Below are 16008 nucleotides of genomic sequence, written 5' to 3'. Positions count from 1 at the left end.
TGATATATCCTTAACTTGCTCTATATAAAACTACAAATATTCTATGTAAAAAAACTTACTTCTTACCACTGGTTAACAATAAATAAAGCACAAATTATTTTAAAACTAAATATTTCTGGGACTTCCCTGGTGGTCCAGTGGTTAAGAATCCACCTTCTGTGGGGACGCGGGTTCGATCCCTAGTCAGGGAACTAAGATCCCACATGCCACAGGGCAACTAAGCCCATGTACTCTAGAGCCTGCATGCCATACTGGAGAGCCCATGTGCCGCAAATACTGGGCGCACGTGCCACAACTAGGGAGAAGCCTGCATGCTGCAATGAAGAGCCCGCACCACAACAAAGATCCCTCACGCCAAAACTAAGACCCAATGCAGCCAAATAAATAAATATTTAAAAACAAATAAACAGGTATTCCCTGGTGGCACAGTGGTTGAGAGTCCGCCTGCCGATGCAGGGGACACGGGTTCGTGCCCCAGTCTGAGAAGATCCCACATGCCACGGAGCAGCTAGGCCCGTGAGCCATGGCTGCTGAGCCTGCGCGTCTGGAGCCTGTGCTCCGCAACGGGAGAGGCCACAACAGTGACAGGCCCGCATACCGCAAAAAAATAAATAAACCAAAAAAATAAACAAAAACCCCCCTAAAACTAAATACTTCTGCCAAAAAAACATATTCCCACTTGTTCGTTCATTCTTTCTTTCTTATTTTTTTTGAGAAGTCAGAAATGTCAAGAAATGAACAGGCTTAAGGGTATCAAATTATAACCTCTATGTCACCCCCACCTCCTCTTATTAATAGACACAAGGAGGAACTAACTTCTCCCCTCCAAAAGCCACAAACATTCAATGGAAAGATAAGGTCAACGGGAAGACTTACAGTTAACAAGCAAACATTAATAACTCTAAGAAACCTTTCAAAAAAATGACATTTTTTGAGATTTTAAAGCCTAAGAAGAGAGTTAAATTATGGAGCTGTCTTTCAACTTTTGTAGAAAGTTGAAAAAGTTATGGTTAATTGTTAAAGTTATGAAAGCAATATAAAAGTCTTTTTCTAAAAGGCGTTTTTTAAAGCCACATACCAGCAGCCAGTAAATATTTAACCAACTCCAGGTGTCCCTCCTGAGAAGCCTCCATCAGAGGTGTGGAGCAGCCAAGTTCTATGTCAGCCCCTGCCTTAATCAGGAAGTCTGCAACTTCAGAAAATCCTCCACAGCAAGCCAACGTTAGCGCAGTTTCTTGGGTTTCTTCTGTCTGAGCATTTATATTTGCTCCTAAGGAAAGCATGAAAACAGATAAAACTAGTTACAAAAGATTTACAATAAAGTGTTCTGATTTGTGATAATTATCTTTTCTCTCCTTCTGGGGTTCCTTCCAGGGTGTTGATAACTTATTCTATCATCAATGCAAAAAATATTTTAGTTGTAGTAAACTTCAGGGATACTGACACAAAAAATGAAAGGAAATCGATTTTTAAATTAAAGAAGTAAAACTATTTTACCTTGTGCTAAGAGTAGTGCCACCATCTCTTCATGTCCTTCCCGAGCAGCTTCCATCAGGGGAGTGTATCCTTCATCATTAACTTCCTCAAGATTTGCGCCCCTCTCAATAAGTAGAGCTGCCAATTCAACATGTCCTCCACAGGCAGCTAGCGTTAACGGAGACTCAAATGAATCTGCAGGCATATTCACTTGAGCACCACTATCCAAAAGCAAACGTGCCACCTCTACATGTCCATCCTGCAGATTTTCAGAAGTAAAACAAGAAGAAAGGAATTTTTGTTTTGTTTTGATATTTTTTAAGTGGAAGAAGAAAAGCAAGAGATTGAGGAAAGACAAGAGGAAAAAAAAGGATAGGCAGCTTAGAGGCATATATATTACCATGACCATCTGAACAATTTTTGCAATCTGTCTTACCAAAAGTCCATTAAAATTATTTTACCTTACTTTTTTTTTTTTTTTGTGGTACGCGGGCCTCTCACTGCTGTGGCCTCTCCCATTGCGGAGCAAGGCTCCGGACGCGCAGGCCCAGCGGCCATGGCTCACGGGCCCAGCCGCTCCGTAGCATGTGGGATCTTCCCAGACCGGGGCACGAACCTACGACCCCTGCATCGGCAGGCGGATTCTCAACCACTGAGCCACCAGGGAAGCCCTATTTTACCTTACTTTTGAGCAAGCCCAAAATTTTCCACAAGAATCAGACTTGTGAGATACAGTTACAACTCCAAATAATTTTGAATTTCCACATTCTTTGAAGTTCAAAAAATTGTTAAATCCATAGTCAACAGTAACTCAAAATAAAATAATTACTGTTTATACTACAGCCAGAGTCAAATATAGCTATAGCGTCAAACTTAGGTGTCATGGTTAAGTGTAGAAACTGTGTTAGATCTATTTAAGAAAAAAAGACTTCGCAAAAAGTAACACAACAGGGCTTCCTTGGTGGCGCAGTGGTTGAGAGTCCGCCTGCCGATGCAGGGGACACGGGTTCGTGCCCCGGTCCGGGAAGATCCCACATGCCGCGAAGCGGCTGGGCCCGTGAGCCATGGCCGCTGAGCCTGCGCGTCCGGAGCCTGTGCTCCGCAACGGGAGAGGCCACAACAGTGAGAGGCCCGCGTACCACAAAAAAAAAAAAAAAAAAAAAAAAGTAACACAACAAATTCTGTGAAGTTATTACCACTTGGGATTATGTCACCAAAGTAAATCCCTGTGGACTGATACTATATTTTTTCTCATCACTAACTTGTTGTAATGAGGCAAAGAATTTTACAAAGATGTAAAAATATGTCGTATTCACTTGTAAATAATTTTACCACGAGCCCATCTGCATAGACAGTAAGGCAATTAACAATATTCTCATGGAGCATATCTATTCTATCCCTCTATCATCATACATACATTTCTTTAGTTTCAAATTCTATGCTTCAAAATTTTATGTAACTCCTTAACTCCTGTTGTGCATATAAAGACAAATGGTATTGTTCTTTATTTCAAAAATGACCCCAAGGGCTTCCCTGGTGGCACAGTGGTTGAGAGTCCGCCTGCCGATGCGGGGGATATGGGTTTGTGCCCTGGTCCGGGAAGATTCCACATGCCGCGGAGCAGCTAGGCCCGTGAGCCATGGCCACTGAGCCTGCATGTCCGGAGCCTGTGCTCCACAATGGGAGAGGCCACAACAGTAATAGGCCCGCGTACCGCAAAAAAAAAAAAAAAAGACCCCAATATTGCTAATGAAAAGTAAAGACTGAGTACAAAAATAAGGTTTTATAAGGTTGGGCAATTCTTTTACTAAAGAATTAATTAAAGAAACCTTAATCAAATATTAGGTTTCAGTATCCATCTAGAGTTTCATTACAGTTAACTAAATGACTAACTTACCTATAACCACTTTTGACATGATGCCAAAAACAAATGACTTCACATTAAAATTTTAGTTTTACTAATATTTCAAATAGATGTAAAATAAAATATATTTTAAACAAATTCCTATATTGAGTTACTTGGTGTTTGATATACAAATCTAATTGAAAAGAAAATAAGGGTTTATGAATGCCCACAGATGAGGGAACTACTATTGCGCCCAGCTTCTCTAGGCTCCCAAGAAATTGTTTTGCTTGAATTTACTTTAATTTTTGAAGAGTCTTTATATACTCTGCTAACATATCTTGAGTACAGACCTTACAGAGGAATTGTACTAAGCACTTTTTTAATGTTACTGAACAATATTATTTTTAACAAAGGAAAAATGAATAACAAAATAAGAAATTAAAAAGAGAATATTCCAGGCTTCCCTGGTGGTGCAGTGGTTGAGAGTCCACCTGGCGATGCAGGGGACACAGGTTCGTGCCCCGGTCCAGGAAGATCCCACATGCCGTGGAACGACTGGGCCCGTGAGCCATGGCCGCTGAGCCTGCGCATCGGGAGCCTGTGCTCCGCAACGGGAGAGGCCACAACAGTGAGAGGCCCGCGTACCACACACACACAAAACACACAAACAAACAAACAAAATAATCCACTCTTAAAGGCCTAATATCATTATTAGAATTTTTTTTTAATTCTAAGACTTTAGTCTTAGCCTTTGAGCAGTAGCTGGGATTGGACTTACTCTCTATCATAAACAACTATAAAAATTGGGGAAAAAATATAAAACAACTGGAGACACTAGACAGCAACCAAGCTAGGGCTAGGGTTATGATAACTTAAAGAAGGGAGCATTTGAGATGCTCCCTTTTTCTTTTTATAAAATATATTTTTATTTTTTTTAACATCTTTATTGGAGTATAATTACCTTACAATGGTGCACCAGTTGGTTTTATAACAAAGTGAATCAGCTATACATATACATATATCCTCATATCTCCTCCCTCTTGCATCTCCCTCCCACCCTCCCTATCCCACCCCCCCATCCCACCCCTCTACGTGGTCACAAAGCACTGAGCTGATCTCCCTGTACTATGCAGCTGCTTCCCACTAGCTATCTATTTTACACTTGGTAGTATATATAAGTCCATGCCACACTCTCACTTCATCCCAGCTTACCCTTCCCCCTCCCCATGTCCTCAAGTCCATTCTCTACGTCTGCATCTTTATTCCTGTCCTGCCCCTATGTTCTTCAGAACAATTTTTTTTTTTTAGATTCCATATATATGTGTTAGCATATGGTATTTGTTTTTCTCTTTCTGACTTACTTCACTCTGTATGACAGACTCTAGGTCCATCCACCTCACTACAAATAACTCAATTTTGTTTCTTTTTATGGCTGAGTAATATTCCATTGTATGTATGTGCCACATCTTCTTTATCCATTCATCTATCGATGGACACTTAGGTTGATTCCATGTCCTAGCTATTGTAAACACAGCTGCAATGAACACTGTAATACATGACTCTTTTTGAATTATGGTTTTCTCAGGGTATATGCCCAGTAGTAGGATTGCTTGGTCATATGGTAGTTCTATTCTCAGTTTTTTAAGGAACCTCCATATTGTTCTCCATAGTGGCCGTATCAATTTACATTCTCACCAACAGTGCAAGAGGGTTCCCTTTTCTCCACACCATCTCCAGCATTTACTGTTTGTAGATTTTTTGATGATGGCCATTCTGACTGGTGTGAGGTGAAACCTCATTGTAGTTTTGATTCACATTTCTCTAATGATTAGTGATGTTGAGCATCCTTTCATGTGTTTGTTCGCAATCTGTATATCTTCTTTGGAGAAATGTCTATTTAGGTCTTCTGCCCATTTCTGGATTGGGTTGTTTGTTTTTTTGATATTGAGCTGCATGAGCTGCTTGTAAATTTTGGAGATTAAGCCTTTGTCAGTTGCTTCATTTGCAAACTTCTCCCATTCTGAGGGTTGTCTTTGGTCTTGTTTATGGTTTCCTTCGCTGTGCAAATGCTTTTAAGTTTCATTAGGTCCCATTTGTTTATTTTTATTTTTATTTCCATTTCTCTAGGAGGTGGGTTGAAAAGGATCTTGTTGTGATTTATGTCACAGAGTGTTCTGCCTATGTTTTCCTCTAGGAGTTTGATAGTGTCTGGCCTTACATTTAGGTCTTTAATGCATTTTGAGTTTATTTTTGTGTATGGTGTTAGGAAGTGTTCTAATTTCATTCTTTTACATGTAGCTGTCCAGTTTTCCTAGCACCACTTATTGAAGAGGCTGTCTTTTCTACTTTGTATGTTCTTGCCTCCTTTATCAAAGATAAGGTGACCATATGTGCGTTGGTTTATCTCTGGGCTTTCTACCCTGTTCCATTGATCTATATTTCTGTTTCTGTGCCAGTACCATACTGTCTGGATTACTGTAGCTTTGTAGTATAGTCTGAAGTAAGGGAGCCTGATTCCTCCAGCTCCGTTTTTCTTTCTCAGGATTGCTTTGGCTATTTGTGGTCTTTTGTGCTTCCATACAAATTGTGATATTTTTTGTTCTAGTTCTGTGAAAGATGACACTGGTAGTTTGACAGGGATTGCATTGAATCTGCAGATTGCTTTGGGTAGTATAGTCATTTTCACAATGTTGATTCTTCCAATCCAAGAACATGGTATATCTCTCCGTCTGTTTGTATCATCTTTAATTTCTTTCATCAGTGTCTTATAGTTTTCTGCATACAGGTCTTTTGTCTCCTTAGGTAGGTTTATTCCTAGGTATTTCATTCGTTTTGTTGCAAGGGCAAATGGGAGTGTTTCCTTAATTTCTCTTTCAGATTTTTCATCATTAGTGTATAGGAATGCAAGAGATTTTTGTGCATTAATTTTGTATCCTGCTACTTTACCAAATTCATTGATTAGCTCTAGTAGTTTTCTGGTAGAGTCTTCAGGATTCTCTATGTATAGTATCATGTCATCTGCAAACAGTGACAGCTTTACTTCTTTTCCAATTTGGATTCCTTTTATTTCTTTTTCTTCTCTCACTGCCGTGGCTAGGACTTCCAAAACTATGTTGACTAATAGTGGTGAGAGTGGGCAACCTTGTCTTGTCCCTGATCTTAGTGAAAATGGTTTCAGTTTTTCACCATTGAGAACGATGTTGGCTGTGGGTTTGTCATATATGGCCGTTATTATGCTGAGGTAAGTTCCCTCTATGCCTACTTTCTGGAGGGTTTTTATCATAAATGGGTGTTGAATTTTGTCAAAAGCTTTTTCTGCATCTATTGATATGATCATATGGTTTTTATCCTTCAATTTGTTAATATGGTGTATCACATTGATTGATTTGCATATATTGAAGAATCCTTGCATTCCTGGGATAAACCCCACTTGATCATGGTGTATGATCCTTTTAATGTGCTATTGGATTCTGTTTGCTAGTATTTTGTTGAGGATTTTTGCATGTATGTTTATCAACGATATTGGCCTATAGTTTTCTTTGTTTGCGACATCTTTGTCTGGTTTTGGTATCAGGGTGATGGTGGTCTTGTAGAATGAGTTTGGGAGTGATCCTCCCTCTGATATATTTTGGAAGAGTTTGAGAAGGACAGGTGTTAGCTCTTCTCAAAATGTTTGATAGAATTTGCCTGTGAAGCCATCTGGTCCTGGGCTTTTGTTTGCTGGAAGATTTTTAATTACAGTCTCAATTTCAGTTCTTGTAATTGGTCTGTTTATATTTTCTACTTCTTCCTGGTTCAGTCTCAGTAGGCTGTATTTTTCTAAGAATTTGTCCATTTCTTCCAGGTTGTCCATTTTATTGGCATATAGTTGCTTGTAGTAATCTCTCATGATCCTTTGTATTTCTTCAGTGTCAGTTGTTACTTCTTTTTCATTTCTAAATCTGTTGATGTGAGTCTTCTCCCTTTTTTTCTTGATGAGTCTGGCTAATGGTTTATCAATTTTGTTTATCTTCTCAAAGAACCAGGTTTTAGTTGTATTGATCTTTGCTATTGTTTCCTTCATTTCTGATCTGATCTTTATGATTTCTTTCCTTCTGGTAACTTTGGGGGTTTTTTGTTCTTCTTTCTGTAACTGCTTTAGGTGTAAGTTTAGGTTGTTTATTTGAGATGTTTCTTGTTTCTTGAGGTAGGATTGTATTGCTATAAACTTCCCTCTTAGAACTGCTTTTGCTGCATCCTATAGGTTTTACGTTGTCGTGTTTTCATTGTCATTTGTTTCTAGGTATTTTTTTAATTTCCTCTTTGATTTCTTCAGTGATCTCGTTTATTTAGTAGTGTATTGTTTAGCCTCCATTCACTCTAACTTTTTCTATTTGGGCATCTTCCAAACCATGGCCCAAGGAAATAGATCCTAAACAAAGAGTGAACATCTTTAAGACCAACGAGTAAGAACCTAGGAGTAAGTGATGCTGAATTAAGCCTCAATAGGATCAGGGTGATTCACTGGTAATTTAACTGCCTGCTAGAACAGAATTTAACAGTCTTAAAAGGAATACAGGATAATCCAGGGCCTTGAAAAGGGATCATCCACACCATATGGATTACAAAAAAAAATTACTAGACATATTAAAGGGCAAGAAAAAGTAACTGATCATCAAGATATAAAATAATAAAAGTTGACCCAGAAGTGAATCAAATATAGTAGGTAGAAGAAAAGAACTTCAAAATAACTACTAGATATATCAAAAAAAAAATAGAGGGAAAAAATTGAGAAAATGGATGAGGAAAAAAAAAAAAGGCATGTACCAAAACAACAGAGCTCCAAAAATGTGGGGGAAAAGTGAAGCAACTAGAAGAAGAAATAGACAAATCCACAAGCATAGTTGGAGATTTCAACACCCCCTCTCGACAACTGCTAGAGCAACTTGACAGAAATTCAGAAAGGATGTAGAAGAACTCCACCATCTGTCAACAGGTCTTAATAAAACATTTCACTGACCAAAAGCAGAATATTCATTCTTTTCAAATGCCCATGGAATATATATGCACAACCTAACTATAAAACAAACCTCAAGCCATCTCGCTTCTGTGTATGTATCCAAAAAGATGAAAACAGGACTCAAACAGATATTTGTACACCCATGTTCACAGCAGCATTATTCACAATAGCTAAAGGATGGAGGCGATGCAGGTGTCCATCAGTGGATAAATGGATAAGCAAAATGTGGTACATACAATAAAATATTATGTAGCCTTAAAAAACAAAGGAAATTCTGACATATGCTACAACACAGATGAACCTGAGGACATCATGCTAACTGAAATAAGTCAGTCACAAAAAGACAAATATTGTATGATTCCACTTATATGAGGCACTTAATGTAGTCAAAATGATAGAGATAGAAAGTGGAATGGTGATCACAAGGAATAGGACGAAGTGGGGAATGGAAAGTTGCTGTTTAATGGATACAGAGTTTCAGTTTTATAAAGACGAAAAGAGTTCCGAAAATGGATGGTAGTGATGGTTGCACATTATGCATATACTTAATATCTCTCAGAAATAGTTAACATGGTAAATTTTATGATATGTGTATTTTTATCATAATGATAGAATTGGGAAGAAAATAGAAGTACATCAGTGTGCTGAAAATGACATAGCCAAGCCTGCCTTTTGTATGATTTCCTACATTAACAGATTTACTATCAAAAGATAAACAAAACATCATAAACTCCCCTTTCCCTCTCTGATAATGTACAAAATTTTCAAGATCTTTACCATCTCATAATAATGATTTTTCCAAAAGAATAAAAATAATTCTCAAAGGCTGAAACACACATGACCCTTTCTTCCCATAAAATCTCATGTGAGTGCAATTTAAAATTACCATGCAAGCCTCCATTAAGGCAGTGTGCATCTCATCTGTTTTGTGCTCTTGATCTGCACCAGCATCAAGCAGAAAGCGAACCATATCCAAATGGCCTTTAAAAAAAAAAGAACACAAATTTTAAAACTATATTTCTCAAGAACTATCGATTTAATATATAAGTATTAAAGTAGGGAATCTTTTTCTTTCAGGTGTCTATACAAAAATTTACAAGATAACTTATTTTGCATTTAATAAAGAAATAAATGACAATTTACAAAGCCAATCCAGAATAATAAGCAGGCTCTCGTCAAAGTCTTATCTAGGTTTTAAAGATTGAATTAGTCCAAAGCACATTAATTCAAGTAAAGCAATAAAGTAATAATACTTATTCTTTGATTTACTCTGCATAAAATATAAATCAAAACACTGAAATCAAATAGAATGCCAGGTAAAGTATGTTTGGATCATATTTTTCGGAAAAAAAGCTTTAAAACAATAACCATAAACTCACTGTGGCAATGAGCAGGCAGAGAAAACTCCATTCAAAATAATTTCAACCCTCTTGATACATTTAGTATATGAAAAACCTTATAATAGTCAATAAGAAAAAGACAATCACTCCAGTAGAAAAATGGATGAAGGACATGAAATGGTAATTCAAAAAAAGAAGTGAAAATGAATATTAAACTGATGAAAAAAATATTAAACCTTCCTATTAAAAAATTGCAAATTAAAATAAGACACCATTTTTTACTATCAAAATGGCAAATATTAAAAAGAATGATAATACCCAGTGTTGGTGAGGGTGTAGGGTGGGGTAAAGGGCACTCTCAAACACTGCTGGTGGGAGTGTAAATTGGTTCAACCTTTCTAGAAGGCAATTTGGCAATATGTATCAAAAGCCTTAAAAATGTCCATACCCTTTGACCCAGCAATTCCACTTCCAGGAATTTATCCTAAGGAAATAATCAGAGATTAGGCAAAGATGTCTGCACAAGGATGTTATCACAGTGTTTTCAATAATAGTGAAAAACTGGGAACAATGCAAGTGTCCAACAAGAGGCAATTATGGTGCATCCATTTGATGTATTTCGCAGAGATTGCTAGTTTCCTACCCAATATACATTCTCTCATTTTTCCTTAACAACAGGACTCCCAATTTCATCTCAGTGGCAACATGCCTGACTAAAAGACTACATTTTTCAGCCTCCCTTGCTGCTATGTGTAGCCAATGAGATGTAAAAGGGACTTATAAGGCAGAACTTCTAGGAAGATTCCTTAAAGGTAGCTTACTAAGTTGGAAGGCATTCCTCATTTTGCCCTTACCCTCTTCATCCTTCCTAGAATATGGATTGCTGGAGCCCTAGCTACCATCTTTGATTATAGTTCCACATCTGAGGATTAAACCAACTTTGGATTGTTTAGTACTATAGTACACACTTACTGAAAAAAGTCTGTGTGTAAGTGGACCTGTGCAGTTCAAAACCATGTTGTAAGAGTCAAGTGTATATATATTTGTTTATAAATGTACTTAAAAAACAAACTAGAAGTAAATATACTAAAATATTGTTTACATGCTTTTTAAATCTTCAGATGGTAGCATTACATGTCATTGTAAAACTTCTTTACACTATTCTGTTTTTCAGGTTTTCTACATCAAGTGTGATTATTATTATTTGAGTGTGTATTATTTTTAAAATAAAGGTTGGAAAAATCATATAAAACAAAAGTTATTAAAGAATGGAAACCCTCTAAGTCTGTGCTGAGAGTTTTGGTTGACCTTATAGCTAGCTGAATAAATTTGAATTAAAATAATAAAAAAACATATACTATGAAACTATCCTTTAGGAAATACATGCTAAAATGGACTTTTTATATAATCTCTTAGAAGCTAGATAACTTTATAGCACAGGGAAAGTATAAGAAATATAAAATTAACTCAAATACTCAATATTCAAATATTTAAATATTCCAAGTTGCTATGAAAAAAACCCTACAAACATATATATTTATAGAGTACCTTTGTAGCATGCAAGTGTAAGAGCACTTTCTTTGAATTCGTTAGAATGAGTGTTGATGCCTGCCCCATGATCTAGAAGAACTCTTGCAACTTCCACATGACCTGCACTGGCTGCTTCCATTAAGGGGGTATGTCCATTTTCATTATGATCTTCTATATTTGCGCCTTCATTAAGTAGCACTTTCACAATGTCAACAAATCCTCCAGCACAGGCATAAGTTAGTGCAGTGTTTCCTAAAAAAGAATAAAAAGATATTTAAAATTATGATAAAACTGATATAATTACGATTATACTACTGCTCTAGTTCTATCTCTTCAATTACCTTACATAAACCACTAGAACTATTATTTCATTTTTTTGTTGTATTGGTTAGAAGCATCATCTTAATTTTTTCACTAATTAAAAGGCTTATTATAGGGCTTCCCTGGTGGCACAGTGGTTGAGAGTACGCCTGCCGATACAGGGGACGTGGGTTTGTGCCCCGGTCCGGGAGGATCCCACAAGCCGCAGAGTGGCTGGGCCCGTGAGCCATGGCCACTGGGCCCAGAGCCTGTGCTCCACAGCGGGAGAGGTCCGCGTAATGCCAAAAAAATAAATAAATAAATAAATAAAGCTTATTATAAACAAACCAATTTACCTCTCTCCATATTTCCTTAGCTTGTGAAATAAGATTAAGTGCCATCTGGAAAAATCATTTCCAACATATTTTAATATAAAATATTTTAATGTACCACTCAAAGTTATTGCTTTTTCTTTCAACACCGTACAACTTAGAAACACTTAACATTTTCTTTCTATGTACATTCATTTCTTAATTTTCTTTTACCTCTCCTTTATCTTTACACATTTATTCATTTAGTCTACATTTATGAGACCCAGGGAGACAGATATAAATCCCCCTCAGCATAATTCCTTCAAAAGAAAAATTTATTTAAAAGGTCATTATTCCCTCATTTGCCATTTATTCCTTTTCTGATTTTGTTTTGAGGACTTTTATTTATTAAAGGGAGTAGGGAGATGGTTTAACCATCCAACAGTATGAGATTGAAGAAGACTTTTAAAGGTTCACCAAGAAAACTATCATTTCAAACCCAATTTGTTCAGAATTCAACTGTTTAACAGTCTCAGACATGGAGGATATTAGTATTACTACGACTAAGACAAAGTGGTCAGCAAAGTAACCTACAATCTTTTCTAAGAAGTCATAGTCGTTTAAAAAATAAATTAGGCTGGGCTTCCCTGGTGGCGCAGTGGTTGAGAGTCTGCCTGCCGATGCAGGGGACATGGGTTCATGCCCCAGTCGGGGAAGATCCCACATGCCGCGGAGCAGCTTGGGCCCGTGACCCATGGCCGCTGAGCCTGCGTGTCCGGAGCCTGTGCTCCGCAACGGGAGAGGCCACAGCAGTGAGAGGGCCCACATACCGCAAAAATAAAACAAATAAATAAATAAAAATAAATAAATTAGGCTACATTTCATATATACTTAATGGTATGGAAGATTGATATGCTTTCATTATTGAAATTGTATTTTAAACCATGTGCCTGCCTCACTAAATCCAAGGAATCTCATTACTAAATGTACACCTATAACTCAAGACATATGACCAAGACTTATAAAGAACCTTACTAGAGTAGCTTTCATGCTGCCACAGAATATCTTATTAGTAAATGCATTCTGTACACTTGACAGAAAAAACTCTATAGGGTTTTGACTCTCAGGTTAATCTATATAAGGGAGTTGTATTTAAATGAGATAAAGAATTGTGAAAGATACAGTTCATAAATTTGCCTCTTTGTACATTATATATATTGCGGCAAAAAAGAAACTGTCCCCAGCAAAAAAACTGTCAATCTTGACCAAATAGAATGTAAGAGTGTTTCAAAGACTTTTAAAGATATCAAATTAATCTATATTTTACTCAGAGATTCTAAACAAGGGCTATGATTTTTCTGTATCTTTACAACCAGTTTTCCCTAGGAATCAAATTTTTATCTCTCAGGTTACAGTTATTTATATCAATTTGTTTTCCTCAGATTAACACATCATTTTCTACATACCTGTTGCAGACTGGGAGTTGACATCTGCATCATGAAGAAGTAATAATTTCACAATATCTAAATAACCTCCACTGGATGCTGCCATTAGGGGGGTTATATCTCCTTTATTCCCTCTGTCTTCAACATTAGCATGCATAGCAAGCAATACCTTTAAAACACATATGCACACAGAGAGAAACTGTCAATTCTTAGTATTAGTATTACTTCTAGAGAATATACTGAATCTGGGAAGATATTCTTTTAGAGTAGAGGCAAGGAAAAATAGAAAATAATCACCTTTTGGGAAAATATGCCAATGTTCACTGCTCAAAACACCTGGTTAGATGTTATATTTTACAAGACCATTACATAGTAATCTTTAAGTAAAGTAGGTAATCACATTAACCATCCAATGATACAATTTAACTGCTCCTATCAAAGAATTAGTGTTATGCTCAGGATTATCTAGCAAGAGAACAGCAAAACTATATACTCACAAGACACAAACTAACTGGTAAACACATGGCTATTTCCCAAAATTGTTCTAACAGAAAAAAAAAAAAAAAACTAAAAGAACTGAGATAATCTAGATGAAATGAAAATAAATCAATATCTTTCATGATACTTGTATATTATTTCTAAAGGCAAGTTTAAAATATTATTATTTCTATGTTTTTCTTATTCATTAGGACTATTTTTGAGTAAGTGGCAGAAAAAAATAGACCATGCCAAGTTGCATGTACAGACAACAAAAATTAATTGTGTATCAGTTTCTATTTTACCTACTGCCAAAAAGGAAAGACCTTGGCCTCTAATGATACTTTTATTAATGATAAAAATAAACAAAACATCAAAACCCTTCCACAATTTTGATCACTAAAGATTATTTCTGCTTACTTGTGCTAATTCATAATACCCGGCTGAACAAGCCAAACACAGCAGGCTTTCTCCTTCTTCTGTATGTTCATTTACACTTCTGCCTTCATCTAGCAATTTACGAACAGCATTCACATCCCCATCTGAACAAGCTTCCGCCAGACTGCGACTGAAAACAAAACCAACAAAGAAAGACTCAAGGTCCTATGACAACGAGTTACATTAAATATATACAGTTAGTCATATACAGAACAAAAATTATTTGAATATTTGTTTGCAATACTAATTTTTCATGTATGTGAACCAAGCCAGAAAGGCAATAAATAAATATGAAAACAGCTGTCATTTTTATCTTTCAAAATGTCCTAACATACTGTCATATTAAATTTTAAATAAACTTTATACAGCATTAGACGCACAATTTTTTAAACTAATTTAATGATTCCCAAAGACATTTGGGATATAATCCTATGTCTTAAAATTTTATTTGATAACAGTGAGGTGACTAGATGAAATAGAAGGTAAAAATCTAAGTAAAATTTTTACTGCAGAATGACTAACAGAATTAGTGAATCTCAAACTTTAATGTGCATACAAACAGCCCATGTTTCTTGTTCAAAGGTAGATTCTGATTCAATAGATCCAAGGTGGGGTCTGAAATTCTGAATTTCTATGATGCTGACACTGCTAGTCCATGGACCATATTTGAGTAACAGGGACCTAGATTATTGCATCAACAACCCATTTTATTTATTATTACTCAGGCAGTCAGTTTAGAGTTTCCTACAATAACCGTTAGAATAAGTAACTTCCTTAGAAATGAAAACCAGATATTGAATTGAATACCCAGTAGAAGTCATTAAACACATACGTGTCTACTTGTCCTGCATTGTGGCTGTTTTCTGCCCTCATCCGTGTCAGTGCAGCAGCAGCTTCATCCAGCGCACAACTTACTGAAGATGTCAGTCTTCGGAGTACCTCAGGATCTGCAAAGGCTTTACCATCAGCAGTTGACAATTTGCCAATTCCTTCAGTGTGCATCAGTCAGTTCAGGGAAAGAAAAAGCATAAATGTGTAAACTGTAATTACATTTCTAAACACTATTCTCTAGGGCAAAATGGCATAATCTCCATATGCAAGGCTGATAATTTCAATTTTGTCACTAATGTCAAAAGGCCATTGCGTAACACTATGTTTTAGTCTTTTCATCTTTACAGTGCACATAATACTAATTTGTCCTCTACCTAACTCCAAATGTAACTTAACATGATGCTTATTGTAATGAATGAATGAGATTTCTATCAAAGTACAATCACACACAGCATAAGATCTCTAGTATAGGATCCTATCTATTTTCAGTACTAATGAAGGGGCTATTCCGTAATATTATAACAAACAATCCAACAGTTTCTTCTTTTGATTGAATAGCCACCTAGAACCATTTTCTGGGGCAAGAGTGTAAATTAAAATAAATTAATCCTCATATTTAGTATTTATTATGTGCTTATGATGTGCCAGACATTAGGGGGACAGAAAGGAATAAGACATAGTCCCTGTCCTTACAGAGCTCACAATATGGTAAGTCTAAGTTGCCAATAAATCTATTTCTCTAGGTTCAGTGAGGAATCAGTGACTACTGCAACAGAATTTTGTTGATAATATCACCACCTGTTACCACTGAAAATGAGAAAGTCAATAAAATTTTATAGAACAAAATAAAGGAAGGGAAACTTGCCCAATAAGATAGAAAATATATTGTGATGCTATCCAATTACAACAGTATGATAGTATGATACTTGCAAAGAAAAAAGATAATTCTATCAAGGATATGTAATAGAGGCAAACAAAAAAAGAACTTAGATCATTTGTGAATGCAATATATGAT

General features: G+C 36.4%; 1 protein-coding gene across 22 annotated transcripts in view; it reads right to left on the bottom strand.

Moving 5' to 3' along the window:
- The window catches only part of ANKHD1 (ankyrin repeat and KH domain containing 1), a 122066-nt gene that overhangs the window by 79053 nt on the left and 27005 nt on the right, over positions 1-16008 (bottom strand). For all 22 annotated transcript variants that reach the window (XR_010840251.1, XM_059061218.2, XM_059061219.2 and 19 more), the window contains exons 3-9: positions 14995-15151; positions 14145-14292; positions 13269-13416; positions 11210-11443; positions 9208-9302; positions 1498-1735; positions 1079-1270 (exon numbers count right to left, since the gene is read on the bottom strand). Coding sequence is in view for 21 of the 22 variants with exons in the window: in XM_059061218.2 (XP_058917201.1) it covers positions 1079-1270; positions 1498-1735; positions 9208-9302; positions 11210-11443; positions 13269-13416; positions 14145-14292; positions 14995-15151 (1212 nt within the window). In the remaining variant the exon portion in view is untranslated. The remainder of the gene's footprint in view (positions 1-1078; positions 1271-1497; positions 1736-9207; positions 9303-11209; positions 11444-13268; positions 13417-14144; positions 14293-14994; positions 15152-16008) is intronic.

The sequence above is a fragment of the Kogia breviceps genome, chromosome 4, assembly GCF_026419965.1.
Source record: "Kogia breviceps isolate mKogBre1 chromosome 4, mKogBre1 haplotype 1, whole genome shotgun sequence".
Lineage (NCBI taxonomy): Eukaryota > Metazoa > Chordata > Mammalia > Artiodactyla > Physeteridae > Kogia > Kogia breviceps.
The sequence above is the reverse complement of the archived record's forward strand: the minus strand, read 5'-3'. Positions and strand labels throughout refer to the sequence as shown.